Source organism: Polypterus senegalus, chromosome 14, assembly GCF_016835505.1.
Source record: "Polypterus senegalus isolate Bchr_013 chromosome 14, ASM1683550v1, whole genome shotgun sequence".
NCBI lineage: Eukaryota > Metazoa > Chordata > Cladistia > Polypteriformes > Polypteridae > Polypterus > Polypterus senegalus.
In genome coordinates, this window is record NC_053167.1 from 2,744,139 (window position 1) to 2,756,304 (window position 12,166).

At 38.5% G+C, this 12,166-nt stretch overlaps 1 protein-coding gene across 3 annotated transcripts in view; it reads right to left on the minus strand.

Moving 5' to 3' along the window:
- helz2a (helicase with zinc finger 2a) overlaps window positions 1-12,166 on the minus strand; it is a 120,447-nt gene that overhangs the window by 89,331 nt on the left and 18,950 nt on the right. For all 3 annotated transcript variants that reach the window (XM_039776603.1, XM_039776602.1, XM_039776601.1), the window contains 2 exons: window positions 6,003-7,197; window positions 2,194-2,377 (listed from right to left, as the gene is read on the minus strand). In XM_039776603.1, coding sequence (XP_039632537.1) covers window positions 2,194-2,377; window positions 6,003-7,024 — 1,206 coding nt within the window. In that variant the 5' untranslated portion in view covers window positions 7,025-7,197. The remainder of the gene's footprint in view (window positions 1-2,193; window positions 2,378-6,002; window positions 7,198-12,166) is intronic.

Sequence of the window (12,166 nt, forward strand, 5' to 3'; positions counted from 1 at the left end):
TTCTGGTGGCTCACTCACTTCACGTTTCATTTCTGTTTGGGTGCCATTTAAGAAAAGAAATGAAGCAATTCGAAGGAACGATGAAGAAATTCGGGGAAACAAATATTAAAAAACAAGTAAATTAAAATTAATTCAGAAAAATGTAATTAGAAGAAAAAACAGGTCACTAATTAAGAAAAGGGTTAGAATGAAAACCTGCAACCACTGTGGCCAACCTGCTGTAACCCATGACATCACAGGTTTCGATGTTAAATTAGTAGCTAGCAATGGTACAAAAACTAAGCCCAAAATGGCAGCGCCCACAAAAAACAAAATGGCCTTGTGAAAAGAAAAATATTTTAACATCTCTGAATAAGATTTTTTTTTACAAAAAACAGATACCAAATTAAGATTTTGTACCAAAATGCTCAAGGTAAAATGAAACAAAATCAACAAAATCAAATTATAACATTGTTCTGACACAATTGACAAAGCAGCAGAATTTTGTATGGAAAAGGACCAGAAGATGAGAAATCCAAAATTTGCAGCGGTAAATAAAGCAAAATATCAAAACACTAGAAAATCAAATGATTTTGCACCTAAAGCCGATGTCACTTTACACAACTTGTAGTTGCTGGGTATGTCAGACATACAGATTGCAGTGGCTCTTCTTGTCACCATAACATGTTAATTTAAATAACTGAAAATCTCTGGGCATGTCCGATTTAGTGGCTGAATGACGACTTTCCAGCACAGTCATGATCACCCCTTGCAACCAGGAGTGAGCTGCGTGACTGAGCCAGTGCTGTATGAACTGTTATCAGCTGCCCCTTTTTTCTCTTTTTTCTGTTATGTCGTGGCATGCAAAACGTGACACATCTGGCAGCCAAGCTTCTCGTCTGTCTGTGAAGTTCAAAACAATGGCATCCCTCATTCCTTATTGCTGCAACTCTGGGTGGAAACTCACCACAACAACTAAAGACAAAATCAAACCTGTCAACTTTTGATGGAGCAAGTTGCAAACTAGTTGGGAGTCTCTAGGCATGTCAGACTATGTGAATGGCACCACAGGAGTGTTTCTCCCCTAGCTGGGGTTCCAAGTCATGTTTCTAGTCTGTCTTGTCTAATTTTGTATTATTTATTTGTATTAATGTTTCTTTTGTTTCTTATGTTACATTTTCATTGTAACAGGTAAAGGCCTAGCTTATGTCCCTTGTGTTTTGTGGGTGGTTCCCCAAGGGGCAGGGCCACCTGCCAGTAACAGCCGGTGGAGGGCCTCCCATAGTTCCTCACGGTTCATTTTTAAAGTGCTGGGGATTGGAGTGGTTTCTTGTGTTTATTGTGTCTTATGCTTTACTTTTGTGGATTTTCTGGATTGTTTGAACATGTGCTTTGTTCTCTCCTTGGGCAGAGTGGTGGCTCTGAGGCTAATGATCTGTGCCGGCAATCAGAACGTTGCCAGTTCAAATCCCCTAAACGCCAGAAGTGACTCTACTCAATTGGGCCGCTGAGCAAAGCCCTTAACCTGCAGTTGCACAGTCTTGGGTATGATGTTAACCTGCATCCAGCCCTTCAGGTAGACCCTCCAACTTGCAAGGGAAAACTTGGGAATTGGTGGCAGGATTGGCACTCCAGCCACTGTAAAAAAACCTCACTCAGTTCAATGTGGTGCTGAGGTGTCACCCGCTGCACGGCTGCACTCGGATCTCAGTTTGCCATGTGGTGGGGGCAGCAATGCATACGTCCCCAACTTCTTCCTCTCTCCTCTTTGTTCTCAACTATGTCTTTGAATTTTATATTGGGACTATGTTTATTGATTTTTTTTAACCTCTGTTCAGTTTTATGACCACGATTTTTATATTCTGAGTAGGGACTTGTTTGCTGTATTTCCCTTGCCTCTTCAGACATCCCCTTGTGCTCTTCGTAGCTTTCCGCTTGCAAAGCCTTTTGTAATAATAAACCTTTATATTATAAAGATCTTTCAAGGCCCTTTTTAGCGCCTAGTTGGGTTTTGACAATGTTTTTCCTCCTCCAGTGGGCAATTTTTGAAAGTGCATGAAAGACATAGCCTTAAGCCTTAAGTGTACTCCAAATATCAAAATCTCCTAGTACGAGCCCTAAATCCAATTATATTAAAAGTAATAAGGTATAATTAATAATTTCATTAAAAAAACAACTTGCTGAATAGAGACAGAATACAAATACACATCTCACTATTAGCACTTCACTGCCGCAGTTCCTGTACTCATCCAGCAGCCTCTCTCTATAAGACAGCAGACCGTGTTCTTCATAGGTTCTTCTTTTCTTTTGTGCAGTTCTCCTTCTCATGTACCACTCTTGCAGTTCCTCCTTGGAATGGGCATAAATACAATTATCTCCATAGTCACAGGTGTCTGGTCTGAAAGAAGAAAAACATGTTAAAGGGGTACAGAAAACTTCAAGATGAAAGAACGATAACACACACACACAAAGCAAAAACAGGGACCTGCACCCTCCTATTACTGGAGTGAATGCTGGATTTATTGAGCAGCAACAGGCCATTCAGTACCAGGGACCGAAATGTGAATTTTGGTATTGGAGTCCATGTGGCACCAGCATATTTGGCCGACGCTCATGGATGAGCAGGATAAGAAGAGTGGAGGTGTTGGACGAATCTGGTTGGTGTGAAAAGAATGGATGATACATGGAACATTGTAAATGTAGGGAACATTATTACTTGGCCACTAACCTGGCTAAGACCCTGCCCGAGTGCTGTGTCTGTGTCTAGGAGAGTGGTAGATACAGTAAATAATCATGCTGTTCCTGTTTCAAGCGGAATAAAGCTGGTGTTGCTAAAGTACTGAGACTCAGCCTCGTGTTTTGGGGTGCAAGGCAGGGACTCACAAGTCACAATATATATAAAAGTTTCAGTCGAGGCATTTTGACTCTTGCCCTCTATTTTTTGACTACAATTTTTGTCTCTCATCATATCAAGATCCTTTTTCTCGCAATAATCCTTGACACCTTGTATGCCACAACACCCTGTAATCATAAAAAGCTGATTCAGAAAGCACAGAGATGGAGCATTCTATCCCAATAGGCAGTATGGTGCAGCTTTTGCTATGTCAACTTTTGGCAAGCTTATAATAGATCCAGCATTCAAGACTTTGACAGGTGTATTGCCTGTTGATAATTCAAATTAGTTCAATGTCTAAGCTCATGTTGAGTTTTGATCAAATGACACTTATTCTTTCTTTCGTTCTTTCTTTCTTTCTTTCTTTTTTTCTATTTTAATGTAAAGCTGTTTCAGAGTACATCACAGTAAACGGTGCGATACACCATATAGGTTATGATCCTTTCCGCATGAGAACGATAGTGATTCATAATAATGTATTATTATCTTATATATAAACGTCTACACATGGAAGTGTGTGTGTGTCTGTCTGGCCCGGAAGTGAGAGGTGGAGTCGGGGTAAGGGCTCCACCTCCGAGGAAACAGAAAACTACATTTCTATGCATGGAAGTGTGTGTGTTTGTCTGTCTGGCCCTGAAGTGCGAGGCTACTACAGCATGAAGCTCAGAGAACTGGCAAGATGGCCCCAAGTTGTCGAGTCGGAAGAAGAAAGCGACTCTGTTGCCAATGAAAAACCGCCAAGAAAAGAGAGAAAGTCTTACACAAGCAAGACGAGCACATCGGCAAAATACTATCCCTTTTACTTTTTCTCCTGCCGCTAATATACAAGTGAGGCGAGCACATCAGCAAAACGAATCCTTCTAGGAGAGAGATGCAAGGAGTAGTTCCTTTCAATTACCTGACATCTCTACATTTCAATTTTTTTCTGATGATTTCAATAGTTTCTAGAACCCCAGGCCTTTTACAGCATGGGTTTACATAGCTAGTTATTATATGATACTAGCAGAATACCCGCGCTTCGCAGCGGAGAAGTAGTGTGTTAAAGAAGTAATGAAAAAGAAAAGGAAACATTTTAATAATAACGTAACATGATTGACAATGTAATTGTGTTGTCATTGTCATGAGTGTTGCTGGCATATATATATATATATATATATATATATATATACACACACTCACACATATAAACATATATATACAAATTTACATATATACATATATATATACACATATACAAATATATACACATATACATATATATACACACACACACACACATATATACATATATATACATATCTACATATATACTGTATATACACATATATATATATTAGGGGTGGGACTCAATTAAAAAAATTAATCTAATTAATTAGAGGTTGTGTAAGAATTAATCTTGATTAATCGTATGTAATCACTCATGAAAATTTGCCCCAAATCGCAAATGTTTTTTTTTAATTTAAAATTAGTGGGCGACAGAATCAAATAATAGACATGGACATGAATATTGTAAACTGAAGCTCTTTTAATTTCTGAAAAAAAAAATGCTTTTAAACTGCATTTCAATTCAAAACAGAAAAAAATATCATCCCTGGCTAAAATTGGGCAGACTTAAAAATAAAGTGGTAGTTTAAGTATTTTAAGTACATTTTCAGAATGGTATTGTCTTTAAATAATAATAACCAAAATTTCAACATAAAGTGCAGTTTTTGTTCTTAAAAAAATAAGTCAGAAACATAAAAGGTAATTTGACCAGCTTACTCTTTAAACTCTGAGTAACATTAGCCAAAATTATTTTGCACATTAGGCTAAAACAGTGTGATCATTGAACATTTTGTAATTAGATGTAATTAGAATTACTAACGGTCACATAAGTCCAATGATCCCCAGGAAGAGCCACAAAGTCCGCTTTCTGTAATGCATCTAATTTTGCTTGCTTTTCAGTGGGCACAAAACCACGCTTTTATCAAGGCTTCGCTCGGGTAGTCTTTTGAAATTAAATTTGCCTCCGATTAGTCCCAGCAACGCGCTTTCTTTCGACATTTTTGTAGCTCTGATGTGTGCATAAATGTAATCGATATACCAGGAAATCATGCATTGACAAAAGTTCCCCTGTGCTTGGAATGTAAACTGTGATTATATGCGTTATTTTTTTAACGCGTTATGGAGTACATGCATCGAAGCTTCTCAGCTGTGCTTGTGCTAAGAAAAGGAAACATTTTAAAAATAACGTAACATGATTGTAATAGTTTTGTGACCGTTATGAGTGTTGCTGTCATCAAGGATTTGATCATCATTATTTCTTGCAATCAGGTTCATATTTGGAGGATGTATTTATTTAATGTTAGGTAAGACCCGGCACTTAAAAGTTTCTTGCTACAGCAATTTTAACTCTGTTACAAAGTGATCCAAAGTCTTGTTTATACCTTGTGTCTTCTCAGTAAACTTGTATGTCGTGAATACCGTCATTCGCCATAGGCATGACAAACGGCAGCGGGAGTGTGTCTATAAACTTAATGTAAACTTACGGTTCACGCCATGCTTTGTTTCCGCAGTAGCTGTACTTATGAATATGCTTGCATTTATGAATACGCTTGTATGCATCACTTACTTCATAATCTTTTTCTGCCTTCTCAATTGTGAAATGGCGTTTTTTTGTTCAGCGCTGTTTGGAGGTCTTCCTTGTTCTCTACGTACTTACGTAGGAGGCGTGATGATGTCACACGAAACTCCGCCCCCCACGGCCATCCAGCTCAACTCCATTACAGTATATGGAGAAAAATTAGCTTCCAGTTATGACCTTTACGTGTAGAATTTCGAAATGAAACCTGCCCAACTTTTGTAAGGAAGCTGTAAGGAATGAGCCTGCCAAATTTCATCCTTCTACCTACACGGGAAGTTGGAGAATTAGTGATGAGTCAGTGAGTGAGTGAGTCAGTGAGTGAGGGCTTTGCCTTTTATTAGTATAGATAATATCTTACCAGACCGTTTTGTCATTGCTTTTCTTCATTCACAGAAAGAGCAAATAAACAATCCACAGAACTATGTCAATTAGCTATACAGTACGTCAATTAATTCTTATAAATTCCACATAGAAACACACTGTCATTACTGTCTATTTCATAATTACCTTTTGCAAATTGCAAAGTTTCCACTGACAGGTGGTGGTCTATACTTCCAGTCCATAACTGAGTCCTCACTGATCATTGATGCATGTTCCACTGAAGAACAATGCTTAGTAAAGCTGTCGTGAGTCGAGAAGGTCAACAAACAAGCTTTACAGTGAATATTTGAGGTGGATGGTGTTGGAGGATCCCATCTCTGCGATAAAGTAATCAGCTCTGATCGGTTTAATTTTCCACTGGCCTCTGCTTTCCAAACACTCATTTCAACTTCACTGTGAGCCGACTTACAGTCGTTTCCATCGTGCCAGCACTGCATCCCTTTCCTGACATGACTGCAGTAAAGGTTACTGTGAGAAGAAAGCAGTCTAATTTCATGATACGTCACCCTAAGATTCCGCGTGAGCCTGCAGACCAGCAGAGGACTCCATTTATGTCTCATCTCAGAAGCACAATGCATATCCCATCCTTTTGCTGAAATTTGTTGAGGAGAATTGTAAAAGCAGAAGTGGCACACGTCTTGGAATTGGCCTCCAAATTCTTGTAGGATTTTTTCAGCTTCACTTGGTAATTTTCTTACCACTACTTTATTAGCCTTTGTTTGTGTCTCGATCATCCACTGCATAAAATCTCCATAAGTCAAATTGTGGTTTCTCCAAAACGTCCACAGGTACGCTTCCTCGTCACTTCTAGCAAAGGTACAGTTGTGCTTGTGCTTTGTGCATCCTGTTTTGGCATTATAATACCAGCACACTTCATATTTAGAAGGATTTGGAAAATTTGGCCGACGACCGATACACTTCCATTTCGGACCAGCTACTCGAAAATTGGCCAAGAGCACTTCATGTCTACACGAGTGATCCACGGGCCTTAAGAAACACACTTCATCATTTTCTGTTTTAGCACAAATATTGCAAGCAACACAAAAGTCAAATGTTATAAAGAGGCCTTCTAAAGCTGCATTTGTTGCCCTTGAATGAGGACTTTTACTTTGTGCGGTCTTATTATTTTCCAGTTTTGTTTTATTCATTTTAGACGGAAATTACCAGAATCTTTTCATAACTTTAAAATTAACACAAATAAACAAAGGAAACCATCTAGGATGTAAACTCCAAGAAACAGAGACAATCAATGGAGGGCAATTTGCTGATTTTTTCCTTGATTGTTGAAGGATCTCCCATTGTTGGTTTTTAGTTTGTGTTTCTGTAAGAGAAACAAAAAATAAATGAAATGATACAAAGCACAATACACTGAAAACACCGAACCACAAGTACAGTCATCTCATTGTGAGCAAAGAGGCGCGAACGTACATAGGAAAATAAGCCCCAGATAAGAAACTTTAAACAAATGGAATGGAAACAGGCAGGTGCAATCTAAAAAATATACAGGGGATCCTCAGGTTACAACGTTTTGAGTTTACAAGGCTCACTTTCATAAAAACTTAAAAAAATTGAGACGCGAGTGTTTCAGCTTATGCCGTTAGCTTCATACTTACAGACTATGTGGGTGAACTAGTTTGGCTGCGCACAGCACAAGTGTTCCATTTGTGTTGCTTTGTTTGGTGACTTTTTGGCCCTTATCATGGCTCCTAAATGAAAGTCAGAGTCTTCAAATGGTAGTGCTTCGAAGAAGAGGAAAGCCATCACGATGGAAGTGAAATTAGACATTGTAAAAAGATGAGAAGGAATAACAGTAAGGATTTTTTTTAACACTCATTTTTTTCTGTTACTACAGTACAGTGTGCAGTACAGTATATTTATGTTATTTTCCTTTTTCTGTGGCTTAGTTGCGTTTTTATGTTCTAGATTATGATATTTCAAATGTGTTAGGATAGGTAAGCGACTTAGGCTAGGGTGTGTTTCGGCCTCTTCTTAACTAGTGACCTGTTTTTGCTGCTAATTAATTTTGAATTTGTTTAACTCATCATCCCATTCCTCTTGTATGGCTCAGATACCTGGATGCTTTTGCAGACCTACCTCAACAGGCTAGAAACAATGCATTTTATTTGGGCGTGTTACTCCAATCCATCCATTCACTGTTTGTTTCTTAAATTAACTAATGGAAAATCCTGAGATATGAAGGAGGCACTTCAGCTGTGGTACTGGAGAGACCTCATTGCTATTTCAAATGCTCTTTTCCACACACAGATGGATGAAGATATGATTTGGTTTGAAGGTGCCTCACCATAGATAGACATTTTAAATGATAAAATTGAATCTCTTACTAAGAATGGGCTCCTTTGAATCAGGGCTGTGGAGTCGGAGTCAGAGTCGAGGAGTCGGAGTCGGACAAAATTTTGGGTACCTGGAGTCAGGGTTGGAGTTGGCAAAAATGTGCCGACACCAACTCCTAATAAATTTAAGTTGTAATGAAAAAAAAAATACATCAAGTTCAAATGTTCCATTTCACAAACAATAATGGATGGATAGTCATAATTAAGTACTTGTAAGAATAAAGCCCAGTGCATAGTTGTGTTACTACTAGTGTGAAGTTCAGCTGAGCTATTATACAACCTGACATTCACATATTGTAATCTGGATTATGGAACATTACAAAAAGTGATTTCATTTTATTTAAAATATAATGTGTTTAACAAGTTAATGAGTGTAAACAAGTGTGATGATGTAGGTGGAGGTGTGTGCTATGGCCTGGGGCCTCATGTATAAACGGTGCGTACGCACAGAAATGTTGCGTAAGAACTTTTCCACGTTCAAATCGCGATGTATAGAGCCTACACTTGGTGTAAAGCCACGCACTTTTCCACGGTACCTCATGCCTTGTCGTGCGCAAGTTCTCCGCTCGGTTTTGCAAACTGGCGGCACCCAGCGTCAAAGCAATGGTACTGTTCTTGTGTGATTACTCATTATTTTCATGACGCGGCTTTATAAATACACAGAAACTAACCGCATATTGTTTATTAGTGTAATGCATCTGATTGTAATTAACTCGTAACAATATAATGGTCCAGGGAACAGCCATAGTATTCCAAATACCATAACTGCTTTAGCGTTGTTACTCTCACTTCTCCTTCTTCTTCTTCTTCTTTCAGCTCCTCCCGTTAGGAGTTGCCACAGCGGATCATCTTTTTCCATATTACTCTCACTGCACCACTCCGAGTATTTATATCACTGTATCTGAGTGTGAATCACAGCAGCAGCTGATCGGAAGAAATTATCGGTATACAGCTTTAAGGACACGCTGTCTCAGCCACTGCAAAACGTTTTAAAGCCTTTCCTGTACAGACCTCGCGGTTCAGAAACAGTTTAATCCCAAGAACTTTAAATGCACTCAATCAATTGCTCCTTGTAGAACTGTTTGTACTTATAAGTACAATCACCCCACTGTAAACTTGCACTACAGTTATAATATCGCACAACCTGAGCCACTTTATAAAGCGTATTTACATATGATGACAATATCATTTTTAAGGTGAAATGCAGCAAAATATGTTTGTTAAATTATACAGATAAAACTTTAACTTCATTTAAATAATCTATATTCTTCACTGGGAGTGTCTTTAAGGATAGAATAATTAAACATGTACTACGAAGATATTTCAATGTTCTTTAAGCGTTTTGAAGAATCGGCGCTAAGCTTACAGATGGCTTAACGTCTATTACAGAGCTGATTGTATGGCGATCGGTTACTTGGGGAAAGAAAAGCAAGGACTGCAGTGGCGGCTACGCCAATATATATTGAATATAAAACAGAAAGATAAAATAACAACACAGCTAAAAACGCAGTGACAAATTTCGGCAAAAGTTAAATGCTTGTGTCATGAGCACGAGGCGGCTAGTGTCTGCAACATATGTGGCCATCCACCGTGCATGACATTGGCGGGCGAAGGAGCCACCGATTCTTCCTCTGCCCAGTGCCACCACAAGCTTAGAGCCCCCTGAGTACTGCTGCAATAAATTATTTCATCGAAGTGAAACACATGTTTAATAACGTGCTTTAACTCCTATCATCATGAAAATGACATCACGTATACATCTCAGTATTTTAGTTATTCAGAGAGCTGTAATATCACGAATGTAATGGACTCTGTGTCCAGTTGGAGGAAGAGAGCGGTTTAAGAAGCAAGTAGTGATTCACACACATAGAGCACATAGAAAATCAAATACAAAACAAAGCATTTAACGTGCTACTTTAATTACGATGTGATTTTAGAAACTGGTTAATTAAACAATTTTAAGATGAATTTTATGATGTTCTACTTTAATGACAAAATAAACTACGTGATTAAAGTGGAAATGTCGAGATTGAAGTGGACATTTCGTGCTTTTTCCCCACCGTGTGCTTTTTTCTCTGTACCCTAATAAGCTTTCATATGACACTCAGACAGTGGGCTTACAACTCGGCTTTCCACAGCGACTTTGATATGTGACTTCTTTTTTATTTCCGGCACTGTGCGATTTTGTGGATGTGAGCTTTCATGTTTCTCCAACACGCTATGCCACTCGATCAACTTCCTTTTGTTGATTATACCACAGTTTATTTGAACAAATAGTATGTTTTTCCTTTGCCTCCACTTGGTATTCTTATAGTTTCCCCGTGCTTTTCCCATTGTCTTTTTACAGAAGGCTGCGCTTAAGGGCGATTTATATTGATTTGCATATTCAATTAGGCGTAATTCTGGGAGGATTTGGGGCGCTACATAATGCGCGTGCACGAGTGTTAGTTTTCACGCTGATCGGGATTTATGTAGCGGAAGAACGTGGAAGTTGGAGTACGCACAGATTCCTGCATCTGGATTTTTCTGTGCGTAAGCACATTTCAGCTTTTGTGCTTACGCCATGTTATAGTGCGAGTTCTACGCACGGCGTTATACATGAGGCCCCTGATGTGTGTTCAGGGGTTCTTGTCTTTTGTTTAAACTGGCCAATACGGTAGAGAGTCAGCTTCCTAGCCAGTAGTTCTGTGGTTAAATTACGTGTATGTTGCCTTCCTTCAATCAACATGGAAAATACATTAGCATATTAAATACAGAGGAGTCGGAGTTGGGGAGTTGGAGTCAGAAGTACCAGAGACTAAGGAGTCGGAGTCGAAGGAATTATCTACCGACTCCACAGCCCTGCTTTGAACAGAACACATGATTACTTAAGCCAGCGGTTCTCAAACTGTGGAGCGGCTGAAGCTGTACAAGGGGGGGCGTCGAATAAATGAACAAGACATCAAAATTAATTTTTTTCATTTTTCACATTTTTATTTCAAATTAAAATTTGCAAGCATATAATCACAATAAATGCATTATAACTAAAATTAAAATAAAACATTTCTAAGGAATAGATCTAATGACTAATATTTGCCTGCTTTAAAGAACGTCCAGATTTGGTTTGATATTCGAGATAGACACTCTGAGCTCCTTTTCTATTTGAAGTTTGTTTCTATGACGAGCGGTGCCACTGCTGCTGCTTTTATAGTCGCGTATTTTCAATCCAGAAAGTTCGAGATGTATCGGTATCTGTCGCAAACATTCAGGTAACAGTTAGCGTAGCCAATATTGTCAAATTGTGTTAAATTATTTACTGTGTATTGAGTTATTTTCATGATACAACTAACAGAGGTAATATATTTGCCGAACGAAAATACGTTTGTCTCACACAGATTGACTTCATCGTTGTCCTCGTTTACGAGATTTTTAAAAATGAAAACATATTTAAACGTTTCTTTACACAAAAAATAATTAAATATGAATAAGTAATTTATTCTTTGTTCTTGCGATTAGAATTACTACCAAAAACCTCACAAGACATTTTAACAGTTATTAAAGCACTTAAAAAAATACATTGGAAATGTTTTATCGAAGTTAGCCGAACATATGCAAATCTTATCAAAGTAAAAATGATAGGATACCGCGACACCGCACGAGTATCATACATTTGTTAGTTGTATCATGGGTTCTCATCTATTTTATATTATACAGGGGGTGCAAAATTATTCCAGGTAGTAAAGTGGGGGGGGGGGGTTGCGCAAAATACGAAAGTTTGAGAACCACTGACTTAAGGGGGCTGAATGTACAACTGGAGCCAGTGAGCAGAGTTGTGAGAATCTGGAGCAAACCACCAAGTCATGTAGTGGAAGCAGAAACTCTGGCAGCTTTCAAAAACATGTGTGAATTAGATATTGGGTCAACTAAGACGAGTCGAGAAACTGGCAAACTGTAAGGGCT